This window comes from Macrosteles quadrilineatus, unplaced genomic scaffold, assembly GCF_028750875.1.
Source record: "Macrosteles quadrilineatus isolate MER2022 unplaced genomic scaffold, UCM_ALF_1.0 Scaffold_4__1_contigs__length_99947679, whole genome shotgun sequence".
Taxonomy (NCBI): Eukaryota; Metazoa; Arthropoda; class Insecta; order Hemiptera; family Cicadellidae; genus Macrosteles; species Macrosteles quadrilineatus.
In genome coordinates this window covers 51,522,759-51,540,559 of record NW_026542597.1, presented here as the reverse complement: position 1 = coordinate 51,540,559, position 17,801 = coordinate 51,522,759, and the positions used below count along the sequence as shown (strand labels likewise).

General features: G+C 36.5%; 1 protein-coding gene across 2 annotated transcripts in view; it reads left to right on the top strand.

Moving 5' to 3' along the window:
- The window catches only part of LOC128991492 (protein crumbs), a 74,919-nt gene extending 57,933 nt beyond the window's left edge, over window positions 1-16,986 (top strand). For both annotated transcript variants that reach the window (XM_054414416.1, XM_054414415.1), the window contains 15 exons: window positions 430-563; window positions 1,878-2,048; window positions 2,187-2,411; window positions 3,272-3,471; window positions 4,224-4,524; window positions 5,266-5,482; window positions 6,108-6,214; window positions 6,559-6,725; window positions 7,292-7,465; window positions 9,035-9,222; window positions 9,576-9,697; window positions 10,076-10,217; window positions 15,185-15,336; window positions 16,172-16,279; window positions 16,589-16,986. In XM_054414416.1, the coding sequence (XP_054270391.1) occupies window positions 430-563; window positions 1,878-2,048; window positions 2,187-2,411; window positions 3,272-3,471; window positions 4,224-4,524; window positions 5,266-5,482; window positions 6,108-6,214; window positions 6,559-6,725; window positions 7,292-7,465; window positions 9,035-9,222; window positions 9,576-9,697; window positions 10,076-10,217; window positions 15,185-15,336; window positions 16,172-16,279; window positions 16,589-16,816 (2,636 nt within the window). In that variant the 3' untranslated portion in view covers window positions 16,817-16,986. The remainder of the gene's footprint in view (window positions 1-429; window positions 564-1,877; window positions 2,049-2,186; window positions 2,412-3,271; window positions 3,472-4,223; window positions 4,525-5,265; window positions 5,483-6,107; window positions 6,215-6,558; window positions 6,726-7,291; window positions 7,466-9,034; window positions 9,223-9,575; window positions 9,698-10,075; window positions 10,218-15,184; window positions 15,337-16,171; window positions 16,280-16,588) is intronic.
- Window positions 16,987-17,801: the final 815 nt, after the last annotated feature.

The window sequence follows — 17,801 nt, the reverse complement described above, 5'->3', positions numbered from 1 at the left end:
ATTTAACAAATTGTTCAACCATGCAAGATTTAAGTTGCGAAACATTTTGTCTTCTGGTTTATTAAAATTGGTCTAATTGAACCTGGATACATCTTTCAATACAACTAGGCCAATTCAGATTTTTTTTTAATTCCGTCAGTTACTATGACATGTTCTAATTACTAAATCCATACTCTTTCAGGATGAGCTTTTCTACTCAGGCAAACTTTACATCCCAATAAAGTTCTTAAAACCTAGGTCCTTGTGGCCTTTATTGCATCAACTAACCATGAGCACAAAAAAGGCAAAGCCTTGTTATCTTTTTGAGTATTCATATTCATATATTGATATTATACCAGAGATAATTTGACAAAATCTAGTTTTTTACCGCCTACAAGTTAGAAAGATATGTTCTTTTAAACGTTAATATAATAGATACATTTTTTTCAGATTACACTGCTGCCACCTTCTGGAACGAAAACGTTGAGCCGTCCCCCGTGGTGGTAACACTAAGTCAGGCAGCACGCAAGGCTGTACGCAACATTGTGGACATATCTATGTTCATCCGTACTCGACAGGCGCAGGTTTGTGAACATTGTGTCATTTAACATGCTGTCTACTCTCCAGGAATTCAAGGAAACCAGGAATTATACATTACCATTATTGATGTGTCGATACCAAAATTTATCGATTCTTGATACCGATACCATTTTTTATAGTGTTACCAAATTTTCTGAATGGATTATGGATAGGTTATACTACACCAACCTCTGTCTTTATGTCCTTCCATAAGGTATTTTTTGAGGTAATGGGGTATTTTTCACGTAAAGAAAAAATTAATGAAGCAATGACAATTTTGAACCAGCCAATTTAAGTTTAAACCCATTTAAGTTTAACATGAAATAACTACCATTATCAAAGGTAAATGATGATGTAAAAATATAAAAATCAAAAAGAAAATGTTATTATTTAACTTAAGGTCCTGATATTGTTAGTCAAGCCAAACTTGAGGTAATATAGTGATCATCTCCCGCGGTTGTGGGGACATCATCCTCGTTTTCTTGGATCACTCTGAAATCCTAAATATCTTCCTCAGTCACAGAAACATCATCACTGTCTTATTGGGTTGTGGAAAAATCCTGAATATCGCTCAGTGGTAACAGAAACACCATCATTGTCTCCCACGGTCATGAAAACGTTATCAACGTCTCCCGCCATTGCAGCAAATCACGAACATCTCCTACGGTCATGTTGACATTTTCATCATCCTGCTGTCGCAGTCAAATTCTGAGCACGGAAAAAATAAAAAAATCTATAAGTGTTCTTCAGTTACAAAATACTTTTCAGAAATCTAAACTACAGCAATTAAGGCTGTTCCCAAAAATATATATAATGAACTTATAATTTGTAGCAAAAACTAGGTCTTGAAACTTATCACAATAAACCTCTTTTAACCAACCCTATATCAAATGCCACGCGGATTAATCACCTCTGCCCCGGTACAAATAGAGTTTAGGTGTATCCCTCCTAAATTTTAGAACTTTTAATTTACCTTTTCCGGGAATTCAATTATCAACTATCATTCATTAAGATAGGGACGCCACCTAGGTGCGTATTTTAACCCAAATATGAGTGAAGGATGAGTGTAGAATGGGTGTGTGATGACCTGTGTAGCTTTGTTACTGACTAAGATCAGCGGTTTCATTAGTCAGGATAATTTATTTAAAGCCCAATGATCAGGAACAGCTGGGTCCAGAGGCATCCATTCCTTTCCTTCTTGCAATAATAAATGTATTCATGTTCATGCATGTCTAGTTTTGTTTTGAATCTGATTTATTGTAGACTTCTACATCAGATCTTACAACTATATTAAACATTCAACAATTTTTTTTCCACAGGGAGGTATCTTCTACCTGGGGTCGAAGCCGTCAATGTCGCCAGGTGAGGCTATGGTGATAGCACACTTGGCAGGGGGAGAGCTCCAGGTACAGATACAGTTCAATGGCACCTCAGAGGGCTATGGCATCCCTGGCAGCAAACTGGATGACGGCTACTACCATCTCATACAGGCAAGTCTCTACCAACATCTATTTTATGTGTCATTTACCCAGGGATTGTGAGTAAATTACCCAACAGCTATAACAATGTTTGTAAGAAAGTGCTATTTATGACAGTAAAACAATGAATTACTATCACACATATTGCAGGTGGTGCGCAACTACACGCTGGTCCAGATCAAGATCAACGGCACAGAGTACGTACGGAAGGCTATTGGAGCCAGTGGCCAGTTAGACCTGCAGACCTTGTACCTGGGTGGGCTGCCGGAGATAATGTTGCCCCAACAACACTCTCGCATCACACGACAAGCCTCTCTGCGCTCCAAGGACCCTGTACCTCCTGCGTACTTCAAGGGGGTCATACAGGATGTGCAGGTCAGTGTAGTGAACAGTCTGCGGAATGCAATTGACTATTTGCTAAAGACTAAATTTGTATCATGAAATATTGGTTTCTAAAGTTCCATCAAATCATGAAATCCTCAATCAAATTTCGCAACCTAGATCTTCCCATTGTAAAGGATATGAAGTTTGTTTAACTGATTTAATTTGTATGATAATTTAGTAATTGATTTGAGGATGCTTGCTTAATAGAAATAGTCGATCCTGGTAGAAGAAAAACGGACACACCATTTACAGTTCACATTAATAAGAACATCTTACCATCACTGATGGCATATTAAGGAAGATTTCAAGATGGGGAAAAATAGCTGTGGCTATTAGGCTGAAAAGAGTCCAAGATTGCTTAACATTGTTATTGCTCTTTCTTTTGTAAACCATTTAGACCTTCCTCAGGTAAAGTATCTGTATGTACTTACTTCACTATTTTTATTTTACTTTCCTCTTTTTCTTTGTACCCAATTTCTTCTCCGTCAATACAAACTAAAATTAATTGGCATCTAAATTAATCTCTAGAGTTAAATTTAAAAAGGTTCAACTTTGCAAACTATATAAGAACCGTGTGAAGAACAAAGAATAGTCAGTACATTAATTAAGGAGTGGTTATTGCTAAGGTTTATCTATATTACTTGAGAAATTGTATAGTGGCTAATAAGTACATAAAAGAGACACACAACATAACACTGATATTTATTGCTGGTTTCTATATTACAAGACTTATTTAGGAAATATACTGAATTGAAATGTAATTTAAAACTAAAATTCTATCATAATTAGTAGTTAAAATTGATTCATTGGAATGGAATGGTTCAGTTTGTAATACCTATTGCATGTCGCAGGTGAGCAACGGGTCACATGTGATGATCGCAGAGTTCTTCCCCCTGGAAGAGACGGAGGGAGCGCTGGACCTGCCAATGTCACTGGGTACAATGGAGATTAACACTACATCAGTGTTGAGAGGGGTTGTGTCAGACGACGCTTGCAACAACACACCCTGTCAGAACAACGGCACCTGCCACGTCACTTGGAACGACTTTGAGTAAGTAACATATTTATTATCTGGAGCATCATGGTTTTACTTTATTTATATTTTAGATTCAGCGACTCAAGTCGGTAGCACTAGGGACTGTGAAATTAGAGCAGCAATTTTGTGTATTTGCGGCTTGGTTCTGCCTCGTATAACTTATTAACCCAGTTAATTGTTGTACTGAATTGGATCTTCTCTTTCCTTGTGTGATGTGTTTCATTCTCATGCCTTAGAGGTCTATGTGCTGGTAAACTTATGGTTAAAGCCAACCGCTTGATGTATATATTTGTTTGTGTTTTAAAAAAAGGTAGGATCAATACTTCATCAAACTAGTATGTTGGATACGTAACTAATAACCAATAACTATAACTAAAATAAATTAGTTAGTTGTAGTTTTACTATACATCAAAATGTATCATACATTTTGTTGTAATGGTAAAGAAATTAGGTGGAGTTCAAAGGAAAACTGTTAAGTTCATCAGTTAGTTATTTTTTGTATATATAATGTGTATGTTTAGATTTTTGTCAGTACCTGTAGAAATATATGAAAGGACAAGAAATCTGCAGATGCAGTTCAAAGCTATTAAAATTTCTTGTCCAACTGCTATGGACCAAACAAGCAAATCTAACACCAATGTGTGATATTCTAACCACCCGGCCAGTAACACACTCAAGTTCTAAGTCATCAAAATTTGTATTGCCCACAGTGACCACATGCTTGTGTTTACATTGTCACCATACTCATGAATATCTCAATTTGCCAGATGTGACTGCACAGTCGGGTTCAAAGGCAAGCGGTGTGACGAGATGGAGTTCTGTAAGATCACGGACTGTCCGGCCGGCAGTCGGTGTCAGAACCTGGTGTCCGGCTACGAGTGTGTGGCCAACGTCACACTGACAGGCAACACCACGGGTCTGCAGTACAAGCTGGCGCGGGGAGATCACAGCAGTGCTCTGGACACTGTTAGTGTTACGTACCGCACACACGAGGGCGGCACATTGCTGCACATAGTCGGCCATCACACGCCTCACAAGTACTTCACCATCTCTACCAACGCTGACACGGTACGACTACTACATTGTAATACCTGTGATAGATTTACTGTACACTGTCCTCCACAGGAAAATGACTGGTCTCTGGTCATTTGAGCATAGTTCTTTTAAATGGCTTGGATCTAACCAAAAAAACCAATTTACTAGGCATTTTACTAGCAACCATTTTATCCAAGAGATTCTAACATTTAATAAGTTGTTTGAATAAAAATTTTTGTTTACACATTTTTAAAGCTGGGAAAGAACCCGTTAAAGACACAACTGTTTGTCTAGCGGGGTCTGAGGGAAAGTTTCACTAATTGTTTGTTTTTTCTGAATCTAAATTGATTATTGAATTTGGAAAGTGAGCAAGCTGCATGAAATCGTTGTCCATTTCCCCCTACAAAACATTTATTGTTTGCCTTGTTTACTTTTTACTGCCAGCTGATTATTTTTTGTTTTGGTAAGTGAATTGTTGGTGTTAAGTTTAAGATCTAAACTTACATTTACCTTTACATTTCCTACCAGCTATCCCACTTCTGACTAAAGCACTTGCTATATATTTAATTTTTAATTGTTTTCAAATCATTTCAGAAACTAGCACGGTTGTTTTATAAGTGAAAACAAAAATTATTACCTTTAACTATTGTTATTACCTAACAAATTCTTCCATGCTGTGTAGAAAATAATTTTCTGGTGGATTAATTTTACATCCATAGATGCTAGTGCTGTGTTGTAAAATGTTGCTTAGTCAGTATTGACGTGTCTACACAGGTGGAGATTGCGTGGAACTTTGAGAAGGACAACAAGGTGTTGCACCTGAAGAAGGAGTCTCAGGACGGGGACTGGGCGACAGTGCTGCTCAAGATGGACGCCCAGCTGACAGGTGGACTGGAGGGGGCGTTAGAGGACACGCCACAACACCTCACTCCGACAAACTTCTCCATCGTGGAGTGGCACGAGCTTATAGCTAATGCTGACATATTTATAGGTCAGTGACATGAGTTGATAGCTTTACTTTCATTGTTTTTTTACTTCTGGGTGTTTTTTTTGTTTTTATTGAATAAAAGGTTAACCCTTTGAGGTCGAATGGTGAGTATAGGTCGCCGCCCTCCATTTTCCCGACTGCTAAAAATGGCTACCTATACTCAAAAAAAAATTTATATATCAAAAGTCAAAAAAGTTTATCTTTGCGGTCAAATGGCGAGTATAAGTCGCCAAACACCATTTTCCCGGCAACTGGAATGGCAAACTATACTCGCTGAAAAATGGGGAAAAAATTCTACCTCAAAGGGTTAAGATACCTTTAGGGGGTATTGTGTGTCGATTTTGCTTTTGGCTGGACAACCAAAGGTTTTGAACCTAAAGTTTCATATTCAAGTTGACTACTAGGCCATTGAATCACTGTAGTTGTGAAAAGTGTTCATAAAATTGGGTTAGGGCCTATAAAAATACACGGACACAAAAATATTTAACACTTGGCCTGGTAACAATAGTACTGATCGAAATTAAACAGTGTTTCTGCAGAAGATGAGCTATGAACTTTTAGGTAGATACTCTACGAGTATTAATATTAAATGTTCACCTAAAGTAACTGGACGTCTGTTATATTGCAGGTTCAGAAGGTGGGAATGAGTTGCTGTCTAACAAGAACACTTATATCACAGACGAACAGAACAACGAGGTTAGCTCGACTTACGAAAGTACCAAGAGGCCTTACAAGGTATGTACATTTTGATTGTTATAAATAATAATGTGTGTGTGCTTGAAGGGGTTTTGATGGTATTGTTTGCTCTGATGGAAGTTATTTCTTGGGAATGATTAAATTACTCACTCATCCAGGTGTTGGTGTACTCTCAGATTTACTAAATTGCAATGACATATAAAAAAATTTAAATACCTGCAGTACTTCCAGCTCCTTCTATTATCAGACCAAGTAACCGAGTAACAACATTTTTTACACCATGTGTGTCAATGTCTTAATAAATCGATGATACATTTCAAACAATCAAATTGTTTTGACAATTATAACAGTAATTTAAAGTGGTACGTTTTATTACACTACAGGGGTGTATTGGAGAGGTACGAATCGGAGGCCTTCTGTTGCCGTACTTCTCACCAGACGAGCTCAACAAGATCAATGAGACGTGGGACTATTTTGCCCTGCAAGTCTCGTCTCCCCTCACCATCGGCTGCTATTTGTGCTTTGACTCCAACTGCATCAACGGAGGAAGGTCAGAATACTATCTCTCACTTAGGGATGTAAATGTACATTGGTGGCTCAGTTGGCAGCAAAAGGGACAGTGAAACCATGGCAGTGATGTCAAGGGTTCGTGTCCTGGTGTTGCCACTAAAAATTTAAAAGTACACCTCATACCGGCCTACCCCGTGCTTGCTTGATATTCCTTTCAGGCTCTTTGGACAATATAGTAAATTCCTTAAGAATCATCCTTGACTGAGTATTTGATTTCAATCTATGATTAATTTGTTTGAATAAGTAATGATATGCCATTAAACCTGATCACTGATTGCTGCACAAATAATAAATACTAGTTTAGTGTTGAATGTCTTGATGTATAAGCTTATTTAGAATAATTAGTCAGACTGTGTGAACCTTATATATGAGACATTTCCGGGATTGCAAAAAAATATCTGCTCTAATATACCTTTTTAAATACATGATTACGTGTTTACTCATTATAATAATTAATTGCCTTGTAAACACTACCAAGTAAGTATATACCTTTTTTTATTTTTATTTTTTTATCATTTTTAATGATTTTACATATGTTGTGCGTAGATGTGAGGAGCCGATGTCATCGTACGCATGTAACTGCTCGGCTGGCTTCACTGGACAGTTCTGTGAGACAAACATAGACGAGTGTGTAGACAACCAGTGTGCCAACAACTCTACGTGTATAGACCAACTGGCCAACTACACTTGTCAGTGTCTACCTGGCTACGAGGGCTGGCTGTGAGTATACAGACTCTAGGCCTACTTATGTTAGCTTACAGTACGCGTCTGCAAAGATTGTATGATTGAAAAATTCACGCTTTTGCTGCTACTGTGGATTATGATGATACAGTTTCTGTGGTAAGTGGGAGATGATGACAATGTTTTTGCAACTACAAGAGATGTTCAATATTTTGCCGGGATCGTGAAATATGATGATAATGTTCACAAGACCTTGAGAGGTACTGAAGATTTAGCCACAATCGCGGAATACAATAATTTAGTTTTCCATTACCGCAGGAGATATCCAGGATTTGGAAAATGACAATGTCTACACAACTGTGGAAGATGGACAAGATTTTTCCACGAGAGATGACAGTAACGTTTCTGTGATCGCGAAAACTATCACCGAAACATCTCTACACAATTAGAGAGATGTCCATGTTTTTGCTGAATCATGGGAGATCATGGGATGGATTCTCCGGGAGCATAAAAGATGTTTTGCTGTGGTCGCAGAGATAATGACAACGTGAATGAACATGAATGCCGGCGGTATTAAGGATTTTCCCGGGATTGTGGAAAACTATGATGATTTGTCCATGACCGCAAAATTTGTCCAGGATTTCACTGAGATCACAGAACAAGATGATGATGTTTTTGTAGCTCGGCTTGATAAAAAATCTCAGGCTGGCACATCTTTACTGAAAAGTAATCGATGGATTTCATTTGGTTTTATTGCCAGTCTGTTTTGACAGACAGGAAAACAAATTAATTAAAAGATAGGAAGTAATATAAAGGAACACACAAACGTTATTGGAAGAAAACAGCTACAAATGAAGTGGTTGTAAATGTGATTTTTTTTTTCAGTAAAACTGTAATTTTAGGTATTTACTCAGGGGAGGTATAGAAGAGGCTACGATGACAGCTGTGGGCTTCTTATTAGCTGAGGGAACGCCATTACCGTAACAAAACTGTTGATAGCCATCAGCTTCGGTGGTCTAATGGTTAGCGTGCTGGGCTGATATACTGTAGGTCCCGGGTTCGAATCCCGCCGGTGGCATTAACTTTTTGTCCAAGATTTTTTCATTTTCAGCAAGTTTGGTTGGTTTGGTTTGGTTATTACAGTTTAATTTTATTATTAAGTCATTATAAAATTTTAATTGAGCAATTTCTAGTTTCATTTTATAAACAGAATTATTTTTCCGATTACTATAAACTTTTGTTATATTATTTCTTTATCAGCAAGTTTGGTTAGTTCGGTTAGGTTATGATAGTTTAATTTTATAATTAAAAATTAATAAAATAGAATTTTAGGCATTTATAATTTTATTTTATGAACAGAACTATTTTTGCGATTAGTAAACCTTCATTGCCAAAGTGCTCTTTACTACAGCGCTGTTCACGGAGGAATTTTGAACTAAATGCCTCATTTGTACCTCCCCTAAGTCAGACCCGTAATTTTAAATTGTGTAAATGGTGACCTCAAATAATAACTGCCTTCCTTCATGTTAAGTTTACTAACCAATGGAAACCTTTACTCACCAGTTGTAAGTTTTGTGAGAAGATTAGTAATATGTGTGTGCTGTGCAGGTGTGACGTCAACACAGACGAGTGTGCCAACAGTCCCTGCATGCACGGGGGTTCGTGTGTGGACGGCCTGGCCAGCTTCACATGTATCTGTAGTGAGGACTATGTGGGTGACCGCTGTGAACAAGTCAGACTCATCACATGTGAGAACCAGCCTTGCGAACACGGCGCCACCTGTCTCAACGGTTACAGTGAGTAGAACTAGTTCATACACTGCAATTATTAGGTTAGGTTCTCCTATGTATAATGGACTCCTTGAAACCTTACCTGTATCTGGACCACCAGAAATTAAACGATTCAAAGCCACTCATCAGGTGTGCAAAATTAACGAAAGAGTTCTACACAGTAGAGAAATACTGCAAAAACATTTTCATGAAGCACTATCGCTAGACAAACAGATTTTTGTTTTTTTACGTGGCTATTTATATAGTGTTTTTGCTGTTTGACCTCTCCTACAGATGAATTGAGAGTGTCTGGATATTGAATAACTCCTCTTTAGGGTTGAGAGATGACAAGTTGTTATGTGTTGTGATGTTTTTTTAAGATGACAAGACTGGTGAGAACTACACGTGTCACTGTGCACAGAACTACGCAGGCAGCAAGTGTGACAAGGCCTACTGTGAGTTGGAACATTGTGTCAAGGGAGTATGCAATGCCAATGCTGTGGTAAGTCACTACCTCTCCTCTCAGTTTATAATCTTCAAGTTAAATCCAAAAGTAAAATTATGTTTCCTGACAAAGCCATTTTACTTTTGCACAAATGGCTATCCATACCCAACGAGGTATTTTTTGTAACTGAAAAAACCTCTCCACTTCTGATCCTGTTTGTCTTCTAAGATTTTAAAGCTACCAAACTTTTGATTATATATATATTTTATCTTACTTTTCTTTCATTTTTTGCAAATTTTACCCATAAATGAAATAAGCTTAAGTAATAATTCATAGCTTAAACTCGAGGACTTATGACGCCTTGACCATCATCCAATATTAAGATTTTAACAAATTTTTTGTTTGATTTAACTAACACACAGAATTATTCCACAGCCGCCATTGTGTGAGTGTGAGCCGGGCTTTGAGGGGAAGTTTTGTGACAAGAATATTGACGAGTGCCGTTCCAACCCTTGTCTCAACAACGGAACTTGTATCGACGGCATCGCAGCCTTCGCTTGTAACTGCACCGGCACTGGTGAGTCTAGTTGCTGATAGAATGTGTAGACAGAAGACCAAGTGATGAGATGTGATGTTAGTCATGTTGTGTGTGCGATGCTGCCTTGTGCGAACACACCTGGCAGTTTCATCTGCTGTTAATACAAACATATTGTTTGTTCGGTCTTTTTATTTTAAGAAATTAAATACTTTTGAATAATGTACATGAAAAGTACCTTAAATGTGGTAGATCCTTTACACTGTGATTTGTCCTAGTGTAACAAAAAGGAAATTTTCTTATAGGCCTACATTTTATGTAAAACGTGAAACATAACCTTAGGCTTTTGCTAACAAGTACAATTTAAAGACGGATCATTTTAAAATCTCAATAAAAATGTTTATTTTTTTAACCCTCCGAGTGTCCCTTGTTTTGGCCTTAATGTCTGCCTATTTTTTGCTCATTTGCAAGGTTTTATTAAAACAGATCTGAGAAGCTTGAAAACAATGTTAATTATACTGTTCTATATACCATTTTGTTTGGAAAATCATGGGCTTCAATATTATACATAGAACATAAGGAATGGTTGTTTCAAAAAAATTCTTAGGTAAAAAACAAATATTTTTGAAAATTTTCAAAAAAAAATAAGTTTGCGCTCAATGAAATTGTATAAATTATAGGCCTATAAATATTTGAATAGTCACTTTGTTCTAAATTTTATGAGGATTACAAATATATAATAATATAAGGAAGTAGATTTGCAAATAAATAAGTTATGGGCAAAAAACAGATTTCAGTACATAGCGTTTAGCTAAGAATGCATAGCCTAACCATAGCTAGGAATCTGGCTGATAATTTACATCAATATCATTTATAGGTAGTATTTACTACCTACTTCTTCAGGATCATCAACCAGCCCTTCAAAATCACTTAAATCTTCTTATAATGCACCACGTATATCACTACTTTTGATTTTTAACACTAATTTCTATTGTACTTGATGAATAAAGATAATTTGAATTGAATTGAATTAAAACAATGATAAACGTAATAAAACACATCAGTCATCGGTCAAGCTAACCAACGGTAAACCAAGCTGTTTACAAATACGCACGTCAGCTGTCTGCTACAATATTTTCGGAACTAAAATGAATAGCGCTTAGAGACAGACCTCCGGAGAAAGCTCTGAATCTGTCAAATAAAACGATACCTAACTCGATCCAATTCAATCCGATTTTGTCAGTCATAGAGCCTTTGCCGTAAACAGTGTTTGTGAGTCGCTGCAGCGACACAAAACACTACACAAAGTGTGTTATGTGTCGCTGCAGCGACAAATAACACTCGGAGGGTTAATCATTCTGCCAATTTGCTTAAAATACTCTTACAAAATTCAGATTTCCCTTTATTATATCCACAAAGAAAATTCAATTTTTAACATAACTAGCTTTTACTCATGGGCATCACCCCCCGTTTTACTTCATAAGTACTAATAAAACTATTGATTGGTTAAGTAAAGCAGAAATAAACAAAACAGTATATAGTAATACAAACAAATAATCACACCTGATTTTAATAAGGCAATAAATTGAAAGAATAAGAAATAAATAAGTGAAATAAGTACAGCTGAAGCTGAGGTATTTTTAACATTAGTTATGGAAAGTTCCCTTTAGAATGGAATTTACCTTAAAGGGCAATTTATGAAATAATGGATAGTTTTGCGCAAGGTTTCTCGTCGTGATGAACATTTTAAGTATATGGTTTATGGGTAATTTAGGATTTATACTAGCTGTGTGCCCGTTCTACGCACGGGGATCTTATAGTAGTCAGTTGAAACCTTCTTATATTAAGATTAAGAGCAGCAATTAGTTTGCATATTTGCAGATATGCTGGCAAAACTATTATATATAAACCTTCGCAAATACAGTATCTGACAGTTCAAGCCAAAATAAATGCTTCGCAATTAAATGTCGCCCGGATCGTGTTGGTCCATATGTCCAATGATTAAACTTAAAAATGTTTTATAGATCCATGAAGCGTAGCCCTAAAGTAGGCCTATAATTGAAAGTTACTTTCCACATCGGTTAACTTAAACGTATTTAAAGTACTACCTCAACCTCACCATTTAACACTTTATTCCGGTTGACATTTTCAGTATCAAAGGTGCTCTTGTCCATTCCGTGAAACACTGAGAAATAAGGACATTAATGCGTTACCAACATACAACAAAACAACACAATACAACAATCCAACAAAGGCCACGAACTATTGATACATAAACAATATAAAGGCGTAAACAATTCATGATGGTTTGCCCAACAAATGTTTTACTCAAATAGGTTATCATTTTCTTAGCATACCGGGTAAGCTAAGATTTGGAATCCAGGCAGAAAAAGCAAAACTTATACAGAGTTAAGACATCACTTAAATTGAATACGGACGGCTCTAATAAATAAGGTGCAACACCAACGATATCTAATTTGTAAACTAACGGTTCTAAGGAAAAGAACCAGTACCTACGTAAGAACCTACCTAAGAATTACAGTAGGCCTAAATCGAACCAATTAAATACATTAATAACTAGCTTCGAGGTTATTGATCTCTTGCTTTTGGATTTTCTCGTAAAAAGTTATAGCGTAAACTTATCGGTGTCAGTTTGAAAAAAAGCAACCTTACCCAAACAACTTTTTGTTATTTAATAGATTACGCATTCTCTAAACAATGATTAGTATATCTATTAACATTAGAAGGAAATGTGACGAAAATCACACAATGTTGGGGTTTTGGTCATTTGTAATTATATTTCTTAAGTAGGTAGGCCATGTATTCTAGGGAAAAGTACCGGTATCAAGGATCGTCGTCAAAAAGGTTGTTATGAATAAATATGTAGGCTTACGTACCCAAGATATGAGCTATGGGCCTATTGGCTGTACGGTCCAGCTATTGCATCACACGGTGAGTAGAAACAGAAAGTGACACATTGGAAAAGCGAGTTTAGCACTTCCTCTGTAAAACCTCTGTTACAATCACCCACTGCAGTTGTGATTTTTTACTTTACACTTTACACAATCGCCATTGAAGCGCCGTCAATGAGTGGAAACCTTTTTTGTAAGCTATTGGCGACGATCATTTCAGTGTCACAGCCCTATACAACACTGATTCAAGGTCTTCTTTCTGGTTGTCAAAACTCAAGAAACATTTTATACTCAAAGAATTTCTGGTTCCGATTTGGACGATGTCTAGTTATTTACTATTAGACTATATTATTGCACTTGCGATTAATTAAATCCGTTATGTAAGAAAAACGTTTTTCATCTCACTTGGTTGGGATTTGCTTTCAAAACGTGATTCGAAATAGTTGCGGTATTTGTAAACAGCATTTGTAAACATGTCATTGACAGCTAGAAAAAATAATCTTGATCCGAACAGCTGTTCGTTATTTCATAGACGATTCTGTGATAAAAATTGAACGAAAATTTGACAAAAATCGCACAAAACTGCATTTTTGAACGTCCGTAATTTTATTTACAAAGTAGTGAGGCTATATTTAAATCACTAAAGACACTCTCGCCAATCCAGTGAATACATTAAAATGGCTTGGATCTTGATATGTACTCTGGTTTTCACGGAGAAGATTGCGTAAAATGCCATCTTGAGTGTTACAGACAAAGGGACAGACAGACAGACAGACAGACAGACAGAAATTGAGATAAGACTCGTTTCTGCTTCTTTAATGTATAAAACGTAAAAATAACCTAAAAGTATATAATTATGAGCAATGTACAGACAAAACTCTAATTTTATTTATATAGATATGGATTCAAAACAGTGTTAACTTCACTAATATCCCTTAATCATCAGTTTCTGACAAAATAACTTTTTCGGTTTTTTTCCCCGCGGTTCAGTTCCACAATAAACTGTCAAGTTACACTCATCACATTGAGATTACAACACAATGGATTACTCCATATGAACAAACTAATACTCGAAATAGCATTATATTCATTTACTACTGTTATCAATATGAGTTAAGTGATTAGATTGGGACAGCGAGGTGTCACTTATCAGTCCGCTACTGACTACTGACAGTGACAGTCCGACGGAGGTTTGAGTGCTTCTTATCAGGCCACAGCAAGGTCACCTGTCTCGTTATGTCCTCCCTTTGATTATGTTTGGTTTACAGTCAAGTCATGATTTCGGGTTTATTCATCTTGTGCCTAGTGTCATGTAAGTTTTAAGCCATGGTAAAAAAAATTTTGAAATTGTAGCAGTTAGGGATATTGTTGAGTTTTTCTGTATAGTGAAATGTAAAAAGATTTGCATAATGGTTCTAATTTGTTTTTAAGATTACTTATTTATTGATTATTGTATGTAGCTTATTGTATTTTTGTATAGTTAGATGTGGATTTTATGTTGAATGGTTTGAACGTTAGAGGATTCAATGTGAACATTGTAAAGTTTCAGGATGTGAAGAGCACAAGGGTCTAGGTTTTAAGGATTTTTTTAATATAGCTGGCTTACCTGAATTAGAAGGAGTTTACTGTGACACAATAAACATCAAAGAACTTAATAATGTATACAAAAAATATGATATTTCACTCTCACTGACAACATTTTCAACAAAGGTTTGAGCAGGAAGAGCGCTCAAACTCCTCTCCTAAGTCTCTCTTCCTAATAAAGATTTTCAGCTTTTGTATCTTATTTATGTTTATTGTGCTGGAGGTCTCTATATGATTCCGATAAGTCTACTATTTAAAAAATCTAAATTGTTGTTTAATATTTCAAGTCTTTACAAACATTATTTAACAATGATACTTATAGATGTAATGGTTGAACCAGTGTTATTAACAAGTATTCATGGATATTTGTAAATCAGCAATAATAAGTTTGTTAATTATGAACAAAACAGTCACTGAATATGCTAAAACACACTGATAAGACATAGTTTAAAGAACTCTTATAATATAACTACTTTATAGAACCTTTCTAAATGTTTGGTATTGTACTGGTAGGTTACCAAGGAGCGCTGTGTGAGGAAGATGTCAACGAGTGTGCGCTGCTGCCGTGCGGACCTGACGGGACTTGTGAGAACACACCCGGCAGCTTCCTGTGTCACTGCAACAACAACGCTTGTGGCGTCTACTGCAATGCCACCAACCCTTGTGTGAGTTCATTTAACACAAACAGCATTAATGCATTCTACACTTTGATACAATTTCACAAGTATGTATAGTTGAGGTATTTCTAGAGCTTTGGTCCCACTTTAGCGCATCGCTACACTGTTTCTCGAGTCAGTTACCGTCTCTTGCCTTAAATGTGGTTTATACTGCTATCCTTGATGAATAGGTGAACTAGTAAACATGATTGTACTCTATTTTTTCAAAACATTGCTTCAGTGATTTTATTCACATTTGATTTTTTTTTTACCATAAATGTATGTGTGTTATTAAAATGTTTAATTCCAATACAGTACAATCCCGGGGAGCGAGCTGGCGTAGTGGTTAGAGCGCGGGACTCCAGTCCCTGTGGTCCCGGGTCCGCCGCCAAGTCACCAATGGATTTTATCTAAGTGATAATGCCGCAACCCCTAGGTCTAGCCTGAAGTAATGTGAAAAACAATCCCAGGCTCGTGCCTAGCGTCCTAGGACAAAAAAATATAAATAAAAATACAGTACAATTCCGCTAATCCGTCACCTACGGGACCAGGACCATGTTTGGAACAGAGATAAGGTTGGATTATCCGAGTAGCATATTGAATGAGCAAATTAATTGCTTGGCGGATAATTATTGAAAAAAATATGTATAGAACTATAAAGTAAATGTAATGATGAATGTGGTAGACATGAAGACAATGATTGTGTCCCTGTAACCGCAGGAGACGGTCAATATTTTGCCCCAATTGTGCAGGAGACAAAGATGGACAATGTTTCCTCCTTTATTAAAAAGCTATTAACACAATTGGTTAAAATCGGTCTGATATTGTTTGTTTTTTTTTACAGTTATACGCTCCGTGCCAGAATGAGGGCAGCTGCAAGCAAACATGTGTTCTCGCTGCCAGCTACGAGTGCATGTGTCCACCAGGCTTTGGGGGTGTTAACTGTACTGAGGTAACATATGTTCAGAGCTACCAACTACACTTTAAATAACTTAAGGATTATAAATTTTAACAAACAAATTGTAATCATTTTTCATATGTAGTCTCCTGATTACCAAAATGTACAGTACTTACTATTACCTATATTGTTGATGTTTTTTATTAGTCCTATCCAAATTTATTTTACTGTACTACTAACACAGGACCACTTGACAGAAAAATGTTATTTAAGCTATTTTACTGTAGTTTAATTCATCCCAGATGTTTAAAGCACCATAGCATTTAGTTAAGATTATTAACTAAATATTTTTATCTGTTTCAGCCGTCCAGGTTTGGAGCCAGCAATGTAGCGGACATTGCATTGATCGTCGGCCCCGTCGTGGCCATTCTGCTGATCGCTGCTGGCATCAGTCTCTCTGTGTTCCTCATGATGGCCCGCAAGAAGCGAGCGACGCGCGGCACCTACAGCCCTTCCAGTCAGGAGTACTGCAACCCTCGTGTCGAACTAGACAATGTCATGAAACCTCCACCTGAGGAGCGACTTATATAACCTCAGTTGCGCCATCTCAGGCCCCCTCGACATGTACCACACTTTGCCCAGCTCACGTTATATCTCATTCGATAGGTTTTTATCTAGTTCTAAGTCTTGTAATTTTAGCATTTTTTACTATTTTTGTACATATTTTTATCTTCATAGCTGACAATTTGTATTTAATTACTGTTCCAATGTGTTACAGATTAAGGTATTTTGTCTTGTGAGATAACATTTATTTTTTAATTGTTTTATTGCTGCGCATGCTATATGCTTCGTAAACTGCATGAAAAATGGGTTTAAAAAAAGTTTTAACTATTAATTTTAAATTATATTTCGTAATAATAGAGATGTTCACTTATAGGGGTTCCAAACAAATTTTGTTTTCTGTTAATATTTATTTTAGTTGTTATGTCGAGGAATCTATTAAATCGTCAGTCGTGATTCTAAAGCTCACTCGGCTTATTTGACTTAATGTGGTACTTAAATGTAATTTAGGGCGTACTGGAGATTCACTGGAGATTTTTGATAGTGACAAGTACTTAACTCTAAGACAGGCTGTGATACTCTGGTTCAGTGTCGGGGCCCGGCGTTGTACAGTGTACAGTAGTTAGTTGTAAATATACGGGTAGACTAGAATCCCACGCAATCAAACACCCAAGTGTCAAATACTTTTGATATTATACTCCTGTGTGACTGAGTTATTTTTTTATTTTGTTTAGTTTTGTACACTGTTGGATGAATGATACTTATCAATTATTTTTTATGAAGGCAGTATTAAAGACAGAATTTGATATTTTGTGTGTAACGACTTGTCGAATTGTTGCTGGGAAACGAAGCATTCACTAAACGTTGAGTTAGGTTCCTTTATGTCATTGTGGTATTCACTATTCCGTCCAATTGTACTGTTGCCTTATGTTGACTTTAATTGTAAGACTTAGTAATAAAGACAATATTAGTAATTAAGTAAATACAAGTAATTAGTGTTAGTGGAAACATCACT